The sequence below is a fragment of the Mandrillus leucophaeus genome, unplaced genomic scaffold (assembly GCF_000951045.1).
Source record: "Mandrillus leucophaeus isolate KB7577 unplaced genomic scaffold, Mleu.le_1.0 Scaffold820, whole genome shotgun sequence".
Taxonomy (NCBI): Eukaryota; Metazoa; Chordata; class Mammalia; order Primates; family Cercopithecidae; genus Mandrillus; species Mandrillus leucophaeus.
The window spans coordinates 100,238-117,333 of NW_012108920.1; the positions used below are offsets into that span (position 1 = coordinate 100,238).

The window sequence follows — 17,096 nt, forward strand, 5'->3', positions numbered from 1 at the left end:
ATGTTGGCCAGGCTGGTCTCGATCTCCTGACCTCAGGTGATCCACCCGCCTTGGCCTCCCAAAGTGCTGGGATTACAGGCATGAGCCACCGCGCCTGGCCTGGTTTCGAACTCTTGACCTCAGGTGGTCTGCCCACCTTGACCTCCCAAAGTGCCAGAGTTACAGGCATGAGCTGCTGCGCCTGGCGCTTTTGGTAAAAGTAACCTGGAATTTGGGAGAGAAGATCAAACTCTTCATGGGACATGGGTTATTTAAATTACTTTGGATGTCACCTCTGGAAAGTATTTATCAACCCATCTTCTGACTTCTACTGCTCTGGAAGCTCGGAGGCCAGAGGCCTTGCCTAGTCCATCTCAGGATGGCTAGTATGTCTAAAATGACAGTCTGATCACGTCTCTTCCTTCAAAACCCTGGGGACTCCCAGCCATCTGCTGAGTAAAGTCATCTTCTCACGGAGCATGTGAGACCTGTGATCAGTCCCCTCCCTGGGGGCCCCCTCCCTGGACTGCCCCTCAGCCTCTCCTCCCTGCTGCTGCCTGTGCCCCTCCCCACAGTGAACCCTGACTTGGTGTCTAAGGCTCTGCTCTATTGTCCACCCCTTGTACAAGCCTCCCCCTTGTACCACTTCCCGCATCTCCAGGAAGTGCTTCTGTGGAGCCATGTCTGGCTCATAGTGCAGTACACCATGGCCGTGGGTTAGCAACTGACCTGCGTGCTGGGCTGTGTCTGGTGCCCCTCCATACCCTTGCCCTTGCCCAGGTGCCTCTAGAATCTGATGACAGCCTGGGGAGCAGGCTTCTGCAAAATCAGGTGCACAGACAACTCGCACGGGAGCCTCGAGCCTGACAGAGGTACAGTGGGCATCCCGTGAGCATGAGTTGATTCCTGGTGGGCAGGATCAGGCTCCTAGACTGACTGGGGGGACTTTTCTTATATCTCCCCAGGGAACAGAAGGCCAAGAGGAACAGCCAGTGGGTACCCACCCTGCCCAACAGCTCCCACCACCTGGATGCCGTGCCATGCTCCACGACCATCAACAGGAACCGCATGGGCCGGGACAAGAAGAGAACCTTCCCCCTTTGGTGCGGATGTGTCGCTGCGCTCACCCTCCGTGCTGATTCTCCCTTAGTTCTCCAGCACATTTCAGTCCCCTCCTCCCCAGAAAAACACTGCTTTGACCTTGTGCTCCCCACAATGCTACAGTACCTCCTCCTCTTTGAACCGCTGTGTTTCCCTGACCTCCAGGACATTGTCTGTAGCCTCTTTGGCTCTGTCTGCTGTCACCTTGCCGTGTCCTCCTCACCTCTCTGGCCCCTCAAGTAGAGTTACTTGGGGCGCGGTCCTTGTGCCCTTTCTCTGCCCTCAGTTTCACACGAGTGGGTCATAGCCAGTCTGACGGTTCACATGCCATCCACGTGACTCCCACTGCGCCACCACTTCCCAGAGGCTGCTGGAATAAACCACCACAAACGGGTGGCTGCGAGCAGTGCACAGTTCTTCCCTCACAGTTCGGGGGCCCAGGAGCCCAGATTTGGTTTCACTAGACCAGATGCACGTGTAGACAGGGCCGTGCTCCCTCCAGAGGCCCTCGGGGCGATTCGGTCCTTGCTGCCTCCAGCTTTGGGGGCTGCCACATTCCTGGGCTTGTGGCTGCCTCACTTCAATCTCGGCCTCTGTGGTCATGTGGCCTTCTCTGCGTGAAATCTCCCTGTCTCTCTCTTAGAAGGACACTTGGTGATGTAATTTAGGGTCCTTCTGGTTAACCTCTCAGGATCTTTCACTTAATCGCATCTGCAGTGTCTCCTTTTTTGGCCATATGAGGTGACAGTCATAGGTTTTGGGGATTAGGCTGTAGATGTCTTTGGGGTCTGTTTTTTACCTCTGTGGTCCAGACTTCCTCAGCTGCCCTCACCCCCTCAGCCTCATGCTGCCTGAAGACTTCTCCATCGGCGCATGGAGATCCAGCCGTCTCCTTGCTCAGGCTGTAGCTTTCTTTCCCAAGGCCTGGCTTTTCCTCACATAGCAAGTCCAGTCTCTCCAGGGTCCCACCCGGGACTGCCTTGGCCAGCCCCCCACCGCTCTCCCTGGGGTCTCTAGCAGCCCCTGCCTCCCCTCCCTGTTGCCTTCTCAGCTCTGCAGCTGGTGTGTCCTTTGCTCCAGGCATATCGTGTCACCTCTCCACGCAAAATCCTCCAGGCTCCCCATCACCCTCGGAGCAGAAGGAGGAGTTCTCACTGGGGTGCCAGGCCCAACCTGGCCTGGTGCTGCCACTGCCACACTCTGCCCCACTCACTCTGCCTCAGACCTGAGATCGCCCTCACTGCTGTCAGACCTCCCAGAGCTTCTGTCCAGCAGTTGCCTCTGCTAAGGTTTAGCCCGTTCTCCTTCCTCCCCTCTTTCCTTTCTTCTTTCTTTCCTTCCATCATTTCTCCTTCCCATCCTTCCCCCTCCTCCTTTTCCTTCTCTCTTCCTTCCCTCCATCTCTTCTTCCCATCCCTAGTTGACTGTCCCCTTCTCCCTTAGAGTGGCCACCCCTTTCCTCCAGCACCCCTACCCCTTTCCCTGTCTGTTTCCCAGTGCATTCATGCCTGGCACTCAGCTCGTTTCTCTCTCTCTTCCATCTGCCTCCCAAGATCGCTGGGGCCCTTTTCAGCCCTCTCCATGCTCCCAGATGCCCTTAGGTGTCCTCTGTCCTCCAGCTCCATCTCACCAACCTGCCTGCCCAACTCTTCCCTCTTTATCTTCCCAAAATACTCAACTCCATTGCTTGGAATCCTCCTGGGACTCCCTCAGGGCAGTGGCCAGTTTGCGTAGCCTGAGAGGAGAACTGTGGGTGCTTCGACACCCGCTAGCTTTGCAGCATCCCTGACCACTGCCCCCCATGGAATCTGTGCTCTGTGGTCTGTTTGTGCGTCCTCAGCAGTTCCTCCATTCACCTGCTTTGGCCTTACTGGAATATATCCTCTTCTAGAAATGCTATTCTGCTTGCCTACAGCCTTCTGTGAAAGTCCTGCCAAATTTCAGGCTTAAATATCCCTTCACAGGACATCTGGGTTTTGTTCCAGCACTGCCCGGGTCGATCCTATTGCAGACAGACTGGTGCTTGTCATTTATGGACCCACCTGTCCCCATTAGACCATGGCCCTGGGACCCCTGCTGCCTCAGCTGTTAGCTGATAAGTGACCATGTTCCGTAGATGGGTTTGCAGAGGCCTGCTGTGCAGAGAGGGAGGCTGAAAATTTGCATGCCTAGGGCCCTGGCACCCTCACTGACTGTTGCTTCCATTTCACTTTCAGCTTTGATGACCACGACCCAGCTGTGATCCACGAGAACGCATCTCAGCCCGAGGTGCTGGTCCCCATCCGGCTGGACATGGAGATCGATGGGCAGAAACTGCGAGATGCCTTCACCTGGAACATGAATGGTACGAGGCAGTCGGGCTTGGCTGGGCCTGGCCCCAGCCCCTGTGTGTTACGTGGGAACAGTCCCCTTTCCTACCAGCTGCCTGTCAGGCAGATTCTGGACCTGACATGCGGGACATCGGGGCATAGTTGGAGGGTGTGGGCTCTGGGTTCAGCCCTGGTTCTGTTGCTGTTCACTGTGGGTTGGGCATGTGAACTTCGGACTCCTTTCCCCATATTGAGGTTGGGGGGCCCAAGGGGCCTGGCATGGGAGGTGGCTGGTGTGCATAGCATGGATGATGATGACAATGCCACTTAGACCTAGTTCAGCCCCCGAGCCCTGCACACACCTGCCTTGGGTCCTGTCCACCACCCTGTTTCTGCTGTGTGAGGCTGCATGTGTGCCCCGTGCCTCTCTCCTCCCCTAACTGGTCATCTCTTTAGATATCCTCACTCTGTAAGTCCTGGGTCAGGTGCCATCTCTTCTGGCTCTTCCTGGGCTTCCAAAGCCTGAACAGAACTCAGTCTTTGTGCAGATGTAGACAGAAAGGTTAGAAGGGTATGCATCCCAAGTGTCTAGACTGCTTATCCCATCTGGGAGGGAGGATCATGCATGCATTTATTTTTCTATTTTTTTCTAAGTCTGTTAGAATGTATTTTTGTTATTTTATTTTATTATTACTGTTTTTTTAGATCTTGTTGAATACCAGGTTTTTTTGTTTTTTGTTTTTTAACTTAGTGTCTGTATCCTGCTGAATTTTTATAATGAACATACTCTTTATATTCAGACAAAATGCAGTGAATATCATCTTTATTTTATTTTACCTATTTTATTTTGTTTTTTTTTAAGAGACAGAGTCTCACTCTGTTGCCCAGGCTGGAGTGCAGTGATACTCTCATATCTCGCTGTAATCTTGAGCTGCTGGGCTCAAGCAATCCTCCTGCCACAGCCTGCCAAATAGCTAGGAATACAGGCATGTTCCACTGTGCCGAGCGTTATTTTTAAATGGATGAATGTTTAAAATCATCAGAATCTCACCACCCGAATAATGTTTTCAGTTTTACCTTTTCTCTCTGTCAATTCCACATGCAAACATATTTAACACAGTTGTCACTATAGAACAAGTCTTGTTTTATTTTTCTTCACTTGTCCTAAGTATCTTTCTGGTTTCTTTTTTGTGTGTGGGGGGAAATGGAGTCTCACTCTGTCGCCCAGGCTGGAGTGCAGTGGCGCGATCTCAGCTCACTGCAACCTCCACCTCCTAAGTTCAAGCGATTCTCCTGCCTCAGCCTCCTGAGTAGCTGGAACTACAGGCACCCGCCACCATGCCTGGCTAATTTTTGTATTTTTAGTAGAGATGGCGTTTCACCATGTTAGCCAGGCTGGTCTTGAACTGACCTGAGGTGATCCGCCTGCCATGGCCTCCCACACTGCTGGGATTACAGGCGTCAGCCACTGTACCCAGCCTCTTTCTGATTTCTTTAATCTTCAAACAGTGCAGCATTTTCTACTGGGTCGAGGTACCTTTGTTTGCTAAAACACCCTCTGCTGTAGACGTCTGCACGGCAGATAACATAGTTGCAACATTTTTCTCTCGGAAGGGATTTCCTAAGGGAGGAGAGTATGAGTGGTTGTGGCTGCCTTGAGCTTTCTGGAAGGATTAGGCTGCTTCTTTTGGTCATCCCCAGGCACTCGGCATGCTAGGCCTGAGTGCTAGGACTACCACTTGCTCACACTAGTGCCAGGCCTGAGTCCAAAGGCTTCTGCTCAGCCCTGAGAAGAATGCCTGAGAGCCACGTGCCGGGTGCCTGTCGCCTAGGTCCCACAGGTTAGCTGGTGAGCGGGGACACCAGGGAGAGGAGACATGGGTGAGGGGGGACACTGGCAAGAGACTCCAGGAGGTTGTATTGAGTGTAGATGGGGACAGGTACAGTTCACTGGTCATGCCCCAGAACAGGGACAGGACAGCCCATGGGCACCAGGCCACCAGCGCTGCACAATGCCTGTTATCTCTGCCAAGCTGCCTGCTTCTCTCTGCTGGCCCACATCAGAGTTATTTGTTAATTCTTGTCTCTCCCTCTCCATTTCAACCCTTTAAGGTCAGGAGTCTTGTTTTTCATTGCCGTTTTCTTTTGAGATGGAGTTTCGCTCTTATTGCCCAGGCTGGAGTGCAGTGGCACGATCTCAGCTCACCACAACCTCCACCTCCCAGGTTCAAGTGATTCTCCTGCCTCAGCCTCCCGAGTAGCTGGGATTACAGGCATGTGCCACCATGCCTGGCTAATTTTGTATTTTTAGTAGAGACGGGGTTTCACCATGTTGGTCAAAGTGGTCTTGAACTCCTGACCTCAGGTGATCCGCCCACCTCAGCCTCCCAAAGTGCTGGGATTACAGGTGTGAGCCACTGTGCCCGGCTGCTGTTTCTCTTAACATATCATCTAGCCCAGCATAGGAATTTAGTTGTTCACATTGGATCAGTCCATGCTCTGTCTCATTACGTTTCTTTGGGCAACACATAGAAAGTTCCGGTTTGTTTATACCCCCATCCTGTTCCAAAAAGCATGTAAGGAAGCTTACCATAAGTACACTGGGCCCAAATGATTAAAGCAAATGCAAATGGAGTGGTTAGGAAAAACTGGATAAAGAAGAAATGTTCAAGTTGAAGAGGGAGCTTGCACTCAGATTTTGTTTGGTGAACATTGCTGGGAATTGGGCGTGGCTCTGGGCCTTTTTAGAACCAGGCAGAGTGAGACGTGAGGATCGTTTGCACACTCAGTGTGGTCAATGTTAGCAGCAGCCTGTGGCTCTGAAGAAGTAGAATCACACGTGGTCCTGGAATCTGAGGTTTCCTGCAGCCCTCAGGAAGAGGGCACGGTATAGTAAGGAAGACCAGGATCATCCATGAACTCCACAGTGAGTTTCACTGGGCTGTTCCTCCTAAGAGTCCTCATGTAAAATATGATGTCCACTGAAAGTAATTTAGAACACAGTCTTAACTGGTGGAGAACCAAAATAGTGTTGTTCTGTGAACTCTTCCTCAGCTCTGGGTGGTATTTGGCGTTTGTAAGAGCTGTGATTCTTAACTGGTGGTTAGAAGGCCGTGCCAAAATTTTACTGATTTGCTTTGAAATTTCAAATCATCTTAAAGGTGGGCATGAGAGTCTTTATCACAGAGGGATTAAATATGTAAAGTAGCATTACTGGAGTAGCATGAATGAAGTGTATGTTCTTCAGGCCACCTTCAGAATCAGGATTGGCCAGGCGTGGTGGCTCACACCTGTAATCCCAGCACTTTGGGAGGGTGAGGTGGGAGGATCACTTGAGGCCAGGAGTTTGAGACCAGCCTGGCCATGATGGCGAAACCCCATCTCTACTAAAAATATAAAAATTATTCGGGTGTGGTGGTGCATGCGTGTGGTCCCAGCAAGTTGGGAGGCTGAGGCACAGGAATCGCTAGAACCCGGGAGGCAGAGGTTGCAGTTAGCTGAGATCATGGCGTTGCACTTCAGCCCGGGCCACAGAGTGAGACTCTGTCTCAAAAAAAAAAAAAAAGAAAAAGAAATCAGGGTTTTTCTCAGGTTTCTGGTAGGTGTTGTGATGCATTTGAGGTTATCTTCTCTGAAAAGGACTTGAAGTAGGGCTTCTCTGAACCACTGGTGAAGTATGGTGTCACCTGCCTTAAGAGTCTGCTGAAGAAGGGAAGCATTAAAATCCTCCAGAAAAGATGAGCTGCCTAACCAGAACACATGCAGACATAGATGCCATCTTCACCCAGAAGGGGAACAAGGGAATCACCTCAGGAAGAGGTTTGGAATCTGTCTTGGCACACAGGCAAAGGAGTGATTAGGGTCCTGAGTGTCTACACTTGGCTATAGAAGGCAAGTTTTTTTGTTTTTTTTGTTTGTTTGTTTTTGGTTTTTTTTTTGAGACGGAGTCTCGCTCTGTTGCCCAGGCTGGAGTTCAGTGGCGCGATCTCGGCTCACTGCAAGCTCCACCTCCCGGGTTCACGCCACTCTCCTGCCTCAGCCTCCCAAGTAGCTGGGACTACAGGCGCCCGCCACCACGCCCAGCTAATTTTTTTGTATTTTTAGTAGAGACGGGGTTTCACTGTGGTCTTGATCTCCTGACCTCATGATCCACCCGCCTCGGCCTCCCAAAGTGCTGGGATTACAGGCGTGAGCCACCGCGCCCGGCCTAGAAGGCAAGTTTTTAGACATTTATATCCACATGCTTGTTTTGGACTCTAAAAAATTAAATGAGGCTGAGCACAGTTGTTCACACCTGAGACTGAGGCGGGCAGATCACTTTGCCCGGGAGTTCAAGACCAGCCTGGGTGACATGTTGAAACCCCATTTCTACAAAAATTCCCCAGATGTGGTGGCACATGCCTGTGATCTCAGCTACTTGGGAGGCTGAGGTGGGAGGATCGCTTGAGCCTGGGAGGTTGTGGCTTCAGTGAGCCGTGATTGAGCCAGTGCACACCAGCCTGGGCAACGGAGTGAGACCCTGACTCAAAAACATTTTTTTTTAAGCTTAAAAAAAAATCAAATGATAGATTCAAGAAGCCAAGTGAAGCCCATTATGATTAACCCAAAGCAATCCATGCAAAGACACATCATAATTAAATTTCTGGAAACTCAACACAAAGAAAAAAATCTTGAGAGCAATCAGAGAAAAGGACAACTTACCTGTAGGGAAAAGACCGTAAGAATAATGGTAGATTTCTTTTTTTTTTTTTTTTTTTTTGAGACAAAGTCTCACTGTGTTGCCCAGGCTGGAGTGCAGTGGCACTATCTTGGCTCACTGCAAGCTCCGCCTTCCGGGTTCACGCCATTCTCCTGCCTCAGCCTTTCGAGTAGCTGGGACTACAGGCGCCTGCCACCACGCCTGGCTGATTTTTTTGTATTTTTTAGTAGAGACGGGGTTTCACCTTGTTAGCCAGATGGTCTTGATCTCCTGACCTCGTGATCCGCCCACCTCGGGTTCCCAAAGTGCTGGGATTACAGGCATGAGCCACTGTGCCCAGCCAAATGATGGTAGATTTCTCGTGAAACTGGAGGCTAGAGGAAGTGGCATGATATTTTTCAAGTACTGAAAGAAAAGAACTATTAATCTAGAATCCTGTACCCAGTGACAATATTGTTCAGGAATGAGCGATATTGGACATTCTTAGTCAACACATTCTTAGATGAAAGAGAACTAAGTGCTGGGTGCAGCAGCTGACGCCTGTATTCCCAGCACTTTGGAGGCTGAGGCAGGCGCATCACGAGGTCAGGAGTTGGAGGCCAGCCTGGCCAACATGGTGAAACCCCGTCTCTACTAAAAATACAAAAACAATTAGCTGGGCGTGGTGGTGCATGCCTGGAATCCCAGCTACTCGGGAGGCTGAGGCAGGAGAATCACTTGAACCTGGGAGGTGGAGGTTGCAGTGAGCAGAGATCACGCCACTGCACTCCAGCCTGGGCGATGAGCAAGACTCTGTCTCAAAAAAAAAAAAAAAAAAAAATACACGGACCTAAATGAAAATGCAGCATATCAAAATTTGTGAGATAAAGCTAAATACAACAATGCAGATTATCTGTAGCACCAGTGCGTACATTAGAAGACAGGAAAAGCTTTCCTCAAATTGATAATCTAAGCTGTCATTTCAAGAACCAAGAGAAAGAGAAACAAAACCAAACTAAGCAGAAGGAAGGACATTTGAAGAGCAGAAATCAATGACATTGAAAACAGAAATCAAACAATAGAGAAAATTAATGACACCTAGCTGGGTCTTTGAAAGATTAATAAAACTGATGTTTTATTAATCTTTGCCTCTAGCAAGGCTGACAAAAAGAACGTAACTTACCAATATCAGGAATGAAATGGGATGTCACCACAGACCCTGCAGATATCAATACTGCAAACAATTCTATAAGTTTGACAACTTACACAAAATGGATGAATTCCTTGCAAAACACAAATTAGCGCAACTCATCCAATATCAAATAGATAATTTGAGTTGCCCTGTTACTATTAAGAAAACAGAATTTGTAATTTTAAAACCCCCAAAAATGGCCAGGCACAGTGGCTCTTACCTGTAATCCCAGCTCTTTGGGAGGCTGAGGTGGGAGGATTCCTTGAGGCCAGGAGTTCAAGACCAGCCTGGGCTAGCAGGATCCCATCTCTAATTAAATTTTAAAATATAAAACATTATTTTTAAAACGGAAAAAAATTATCCCTCCAAAAAAATCTCTGGGCCCATATGATTTCACTGGAGAATTCTATCTATCAAATGTTGAAAAATGAATTAACACAAATTCTACACAATCTCTTCCAGAAAATGGAAGAGGAGAGCATACTTCCTCAAACCTAAAGACAGTACCAAAAAAAGAAAAATACAAACCAATATCCTTTATGACTATAGATGCAAATTCCTTATCAAAATGTTGGGAAATAGGATTCAGCAATATATAGAAATAATCATATACTGTGACCAAGTGGGATTTATTGCAAGGATGGAAGGCTGGGTCAATACTTGAAGCTCAATCAATGTAATCCACCGTATTGACACACTAATGAAGAAAAATCACAGGATCAGATCAGTTGATACAAAAAAAGCATTTTGTAGAACTCAACACCTGATGATAAAAATGCTCAGAAAAGTAATAGCAGGAAACTTCCTCCATTTAATAAAAGCATCTATTTAGTACAAAAAGTCCTGTCGCTAATATTTTTTTTTTTTTTTTTTTTTGAGACAGAGTATCGCTCTGTCACCCAGGCTGGAGTGTAGTGGCATGATCTCGCTGCAAGCTCCGCCTCCCGGGTTCACGCCATTCTCCTGCCTCAGCCTCCCTAGTAGCTGGGACTACAGGTGCCCGCCACCTCGCCCGGCTAACGTTTTGTATTTTTAGTAGAGATGGGGTTTCACCGTGTTAGCCAGGATGGTCTCGATCTCCTGACCACGTGATCCACCCGCCTCGGCCTCCCAAAGTGCTGGGATTACAGGGGTGAGCCACTGCGCCCGGCCTTCTGTCGCTAACATTTAATAGTGAAAGGTTGCATGCTTTCTGCCAGAGATCAGGAACAAGCGAAATATGTCTGCTGTCACTATTCTTATTCAACATAGTGGAAGTTCTAGCTAATCCAATAAGCCGAGAAAAGGAAATAAAAGACATGTAGATGGGAAAGGAAGAAATAAAATCCTATTTGCAGATGACACGATTGTCCTTGTGGAAAATCCCAACGGCTCTACAGAAAACTTGGAGAACTAGTAACTGAGTTCCTCAAGGTCACAAGATGCAAGGGATACAAGGTAAACATACAGAAATCCATTTTATTTCTATATACTATTAATGAGTACCTAGACACAAATTAAAAATACATTACCATGTATCATCACTCAATAAAAAAAGGAATACTTCGGTATTAATCTAATAAAACATGTACAGGACTTACATACCAAAAACTATAAAACGCTGATAAAAGTAATTAAAGAAGACCTAAATAAGTAGGCATATCATATTCATGGATTAAAAGACTCTGGATGATGTCAGTTTTCCCCAAATTGATATACAAATTTAATGCAATTTCTATGAAAAATCTCAGCAAGATTTTTTTTTGTAGATATGGACAAGATTGTTCTAAGATTTATATGGAAAGGCAAAGAAACTAAAATAGATAATAGATAAAGCAATTTTTTTTTTTTTTTTTTTTTTTGAGACGGAGTTTTGCTCTTTTGCCCAGGCTGAGGTGCAGTGGCGTGATCTCAGCTCACTGTAACATCCGCCTTCCAGTTTCAAGCGATTCTCCTGCCTCAGCCTCCCGAATAGGTGGGATTACAGGCACCTGCCACCATACCCGGCTAATTTTTGTGTTTTTAGTAGAGACAGGGTTTCACCATATTGGCCAGGCTGGTCTCGAACTTCTGAACTCAGGCAATCCACCCGTCTCGGCCTCCCAAAGTGCTGGGATTATAGCAATTTTGAAAAAGAGTAAAGTGGGAGTAATCGTTCTACCCAATCTCAAGGCTTACTATATAGCTGCGATAATCAAGACTGTGTGGTGTTGGTGGAGTGACATACCGTGATGGAACAGACCCACACAAACGTACCCTCCTGATTTTTATAAAGATACAAATGTAATTCAATGGAGGAAAGACAGCTCATTCAACAAAATGGCGCTGGAGCAATTAGACAATTATAGGCAAATAGGCTAGGCGCAGTGGCTTATGTCTGTAATCCTAGCACTTTGGGAGGCCAAGGCGGGCCGATCACCTGAGGTCATGAGTTCGAGACCAGCCTGACCAACATAGAGAAGAAACTGTCTCTACTAAAAATACACAATTAGCCGGGCGTGGTGGCGCATGCCTGTGATCCTAACTACTTGGGAGGCTGAGGCAGGAGAATTGCTTGAACCTGGTAGGTGGAGGTTACTGTGAGCCGAGATCGCGCCACTGCACTCCAGCCTGGGCAATAAGAGTGAAACTCTGTCCCCACAAAGCAACAAAAAAAAGGCCATGGGTGGTGCTCACGCTTATAATCCCAGCACTTTGGGAGGCCGAGGCGGGCGGATCACCTGAGGTCAGGAGTTCGAGACCAGTTTCACCAACATGGAGAAACCTCATCTCTACTAAAAATACAAAATTAACTCGGCGTGGTGGTGCATACCTGTAATTCCAGCTACTCGGGAGGCTGAGGCAGGAGAATCACTCAAACCCAGGAGGCTGAGGTTGCTGTGAGCCAAGATCACACCACTGCACTCCAGCCTGGGCAATAAGAGCGAAACTCCATCTCAAAGAAAAAAAAAAAAAAAAAGGGCAAAAGACATGAAGAGAAACTTCATTAAAGAAGTTATACAGGTGGCAAATATACCTTGAAAAGCTTTTCCACATTTTTAGCCTTAGGGAAATGCCAATTAAAACTACACTATTTTTCCACATCTATAAAAAGTGGTGACAGCATCAGATGCTGGTGAGGATGTGGAAGAACTGGGTCACTCATAAGCTGCTGGTGGGAATGTCAAGTGGCTGGAAAACTGCCCTGGAAAACAGTTTGGCAGTTTCTGTTAAAAACTAAACACGCAACCAGTGTACCTGAGCATTTATCCTGGAGAAATGAAGACATGTTTACACAATAGCCTACGCATGGATGTTCATAGCAGCTTTATTTGTAATAGCCGGAAACTGGAAATGACCTAGACAGCCTTCAGTGAGTGAATAAAATGTGGCCCCTTCATACCACAGAACGTCACTTGGCAGTGAAAGGAAATGACAACCTGGATGAATCACTGGATACAGATACAGTCCTATATCTTGACTTTTTTGGAGGAAACTGGGCACAGTGTGCATGGAATTTCTCTGTGTTGTTTCTTGCATCTGCAATTACTTAAAAATAAAAAGTTTAATTTTAAAATGCCCTGGGCAGTGTATTCACTGGGTGTTTACCCAGTGCACCTGAGGTTCTTGCTGTTGCTACCCCGCGGGCTGTTAGGATGCTAGTCCCCAGTGTGTCTTTAGGGCAGGGAGGAAATAGTGGGGTTATGGCAGACCTGCTTCTTGATGGAATCCTGCTGTCTGCTCTGAGGGAATTTTTCCTGGCTTTTTCAGCTTATCCCTGCAAGGTGTCTTGTCAGTAAGATCTGGGCGGAGCAGGGAGAGAACGTTGACTGAGGGGACGTTGCTAAGGTCTGGCTGGCCACGGATGGTCCCTGTGAGCTCCCATCTGGTACAATTACTTTTCCACGATCCGGGATCTGTAGGGACCTCCACACTTGTGACCTTGTTGAGGTGCTGCTGCTGCTACTGCAGTCACAGGCCTGGAAATTGCTATGGCTTGGCACAGTGTGTTTTGCTCACATGAGGTCTGGTATTGGGCCAGCCTCTGTGCCATCACGTCTGCCATCAGTTCAGCACAGAGGGGAGTAGAGAGGTGGCACGCAAGCTTCGATGTGCCTTTGCTGGCCTTGCCTGGAGCATCTCATTAGTTAGGATAATCTCATGCGCCCACCCAGCTATGAGCAGAATGGGGGGAGTGTTTATGGCCATGACCACCCCCAGGGTATGGAGCAGGAGGTCTGTGCAGCATGAGGGCTGGGGGCCAGCTAGTCATGTGCTTCCTCCTTCCACTCCCAGTTTCCAGGAAGGCCACCCTCAGTGCCCTGCTTTTCCTCTTCTGCATCCTGAGATGTTTGACTTCGAAGAGGAAGGGGTGAGGGAGGCCGGTCCATGCCTAAGCATGGTACAATTTGTTGGCATCCCTTCCCTCTCCTGATTTCAGAGAAGTTGATGACACCTGAGATGTTTTCAGAAATCCTCTGTGACGATCTGGATTTGAACCCGCTGACGTTTGTGCCAGCTATCGCCTCCGCCATCAGACAGCAGATCGAGTCCTACCCCACGGACAGCATCCTGGAGGACCAGTCAGACCAGCGCGTTATCATCAAGGTGGGTGACTTCTCACCCAGCACTGGAGCCTTCCTGGCCCTCAGGGTGGGTGTCATCATAGAGCACCGAGGGTACAACAAGGCCTCCCTCAGCAGAAGCCCGTTTTGGGTTCCATGTCATCTGGAAAGTCATAGCACCTGGCTTTGCTCCCTGCAATCCCCCAGGAAGGGCATAGGCTGAGTTCTCATAGTAAAGTGTTACATTCTGGACACATTCAGCGGGTGCCTCTGAGGCACTGCCAGGCTCTGAGCAAAGCTGGGAGGTCTAAAGAAGGTGAAGGCAGCTGATTGACTGGGCCAGGCTGAGCGCTTCAGGGTGACCTAGTAACCCAATAAGATGCTGCCTTAGTGGCCATATTACAGGTGAAGAGGTAGGTACATGGAGAGCTGAGATCACCTGTGGAAGTTTGGCCAGCTGAGAAGTGGTGGGGCTGGCAATCGGACGCAGGCCTGCACCCTGCAGAGCCTATAGCATAGTCCTTGCTGTGCTGAGGCGCCACTGCCAGACTATGCCTTGAGGGTGAGGGAAGCTTTGAAAATAGGAAGATATAAGAAGTAGGTGAAACTGGCACATGTGATGACTCTAAAAAGGTCAGTGGTTTGGTTTGATTTGATGCTGTGCCTTTGGCTTCCATTTTAGAAAAACATGAAAGCTTTCATTTCTTTTGGGTGTATACCTAGAAATGGAATTCCTGGATCGTACGGTGTTTAGTTTTTTGAGGAACCGCTACACTGCCTTTCTCAGTGGCTGCACCCTTTTATATTCCTACCAGCAATGCACAAGGGTTCCAATTTCTCCATATCCTCACTGACACTTGTTAGTTTTTCTCTTCTTTTCTTTTTTTAAGATAGTCTCGCTCTGTTACCCAGGCTGGAGTGCAGTGGCATGATCTTGGCTCACCGCAACTTCCACCTCCTGGGTTCAAGCAATTCTCCTGCTTAATTAAGCCTCTCGAGGAAGAGCTGGAACTACAGGCACATGCCACCATGCCTGGCTAAATTTTGTATTTTTAGTAGAGATAGGGTCTCACCATATTGACCAGGCTGGTCTCGAACTTCTGACCACAAGTGATCTGCCCGCCTCGGCCTCCCAAAGGATTACAGGCGTGAGCCACCGTGCCCGGCTGGTTTGCCAATATTTTTTTGAGGATTTTTGCATCAACATTCATAAAGGGTGTTGGTCTGTAGTTTTTCTTTCTTGTAGTATGTTTTGTCTGATTTAAGTATCAGGGCAATGAGTTAAAGAATAGTTTGAGAAGGATTGGTATTAGCTCCTATTTAAATGTTTGGTAGATGACTGGGTGCGGTGGCTCTCGTCTGTAATTCCAGCACTTTGGGAGGCCGAGGCGGGTGGATCACCTCGGCCTCTTCTGGTCAGGAGTTAGAGACCAGCCTGACCAACATGGTGAAACCCTGTCTCTACTAAAAATCCAAAAATTAGCCGGTTGTGGTGGCACACGCCTGTAATCCCAGCTACTCGGGAGGCTGAGGCAAGAGAATTGCTTGAGCCCGGGAGGCAGAGGTTGCAGTGAGCCGAGATGGTGCCACTGCACTCCAGCCTGGCCGACAGAGTGAGACTCTGACTCAGTCAATCAATGTTTGGTAGAATTCACCAATGAAGCCATCAGGCCTAAGGCTTTTCTTTGTCAGGAGGTTTTTGGTTATTGATTCAGTCTCTTTACTTGTTAATACCTTTTTGAGAAGAATACAAATTTGTTTCCCTTAACCTGTTTCAGTTTCACATTATAGCCAGCTAGGAGGAAAAGAAGGGACAATGTTAGGAGGGAAGTGGGGTGAGGATGGGAGCGGCAGCAAGCACCTGGCCTGTGTCCTGAGTATGGTCTGCTGGCTCTGGAGGACAGCCCTGAGGGCTCCACTCTGTGCTGCTCTTTGTCTTGTAAACATGTTGAGGATGAGACCATGTGGGCTAACCCACCCAGCCGTGTGGTTCCAGATGATGGATTGGTCACACACAGGGTTCTCATGAAGCCTGACTGGCAGCTTCCCTTAGTTTTTCTCAGAATTGAGCCCATTTTCGTTGTTGTTATCCTGACGGGGCCTGAGGAGGAGCCATACAGGAAGTTGCCCAGCAGCTGTAATCCTCCTGGGACTGTCCCCTGCCCCACCAGAAGAGGCTTCCCCAGTGACCCTCTGACTTACCTGTGGTTCCCACCTGGAGGATGGTGGTAGCTGGCAGGTTGAGAGACCGCCCTCAGCCAGATTTCCTGCTCTGCCCTTTGGGTCAGACCGGATGTCACAGGATGGACACAGCTGGCCCGGGGAAGCCTGTGTTATGTGGGACAGACTGTGTTTTTCAGGCCAGAGGCCTCCTGGGCACCGTGACCCTGGGAACAGTGACCTGTCTTAAGAGGAATAGAAGGTCACACCCAGGGTTTCCCATCTATAACTCAGACTCAGAAGAGCTGGGTATTTGTTTCTTTCTTCCGTCCTTTTTTTTCATGACTCACTGCAGCCTTGACCTCCTAGGCTCAAGTTATCCTCCCATCTTGGCCTCCTGAGTACTTGGAACTGTAAGCACGTACCACCATGCCTGACTAATTTTTAAATTTTCTGTAGAAAATGGAGTCTCACTGGGTTGCCCAAGCTGGTCTCGAACTCCTGGGTTCAAGAAGCCCTTCCACATTGGCCTCCCAAACTGCTGGGATTACAGACATGAACCACCGTGCCTGGCCAGAGCTGGGTGTTTCTCTAAGGACATCCTTCTTTGTCTTGATCCTGGAACATGACTGAAGGAAAACAGGAATCTTTGGAGCCATGGCACGTGAGAACCATCTGTCTCCTCAGAAAGACTGCCTTAGGTTGGAGCGGCCTCTTACAGATATTCTTGGCAATGCTGGGACCAAAGCCCAGGCCTGGCTGCCCTTGTTAGGGCACCTGGCCCAGGTCGGCTTTGCCCAGTTCCAGCAGGGGTTGGCGGGTAGGGGAGGAAGCTGGGGACATGGTGCTGCTGAAATTTGAGCCATCAGACCCAGTGGCACTGTCCAGGCCCTGTCAGGAGAGTGCATGGGGTAAGATGTGAGTCAGGGCTGGGGGAGGTGGGCAGGGACCTGGCCCTGCTATGCACCTGCTTGGGAGTCCTTGCCCTGCCTTGGCTCTGTGAGTCCACCTGGAGTCCAGCGCTCCTCATTACCCCACCAAGGCCACTGCCAGATGGCTCCCTCCCTCCTTCCCTGCCTTCCAGTGGAGGTCTCAGCATGGCAACTCAGCCCATATCTCTTTTCTGCCCAAAATACCGCAGAAGCTTCCCACAT

General features: G+C 48.9%; 1 protein-coding gene across 3 annotated transcripts in view; it reads left to right on the forward strand.

Annotated features, from left to right (window-relative positions):
• The window catches only part of SMARCB1 (SWI/SNF related, matrix associated, actin dependent regulator of chromatin, subfamily b, member 1), a 36,898-nt gene that overhangs the window by 7,169 nt on the left and 12,633 nt on the right, over positions 1-17,096 (forward strand). For 2 of the 3 annotated variants that reach the window (XM_011967962.1, XM_011967963.1), the window contains exons 3-5: positions 945-1,082; positions 3,297-3,424; positions 13,659-13,825. In XM_011967962.1, coding sequence (XP_011823352.1) covers positions 945-1,082; positions 3,297-3,424; positions 13,659-13,825 — 433 coding nt within the window. Of the gene's footprint in view, positions 1-944; positions 1,137-3,296; positions 3,425-13,658; positions 13,826-17,096 lie in introns of all 3 variants that reach the window. The other variant, XM_011967961.1, reaches the window with a different exon arrangement.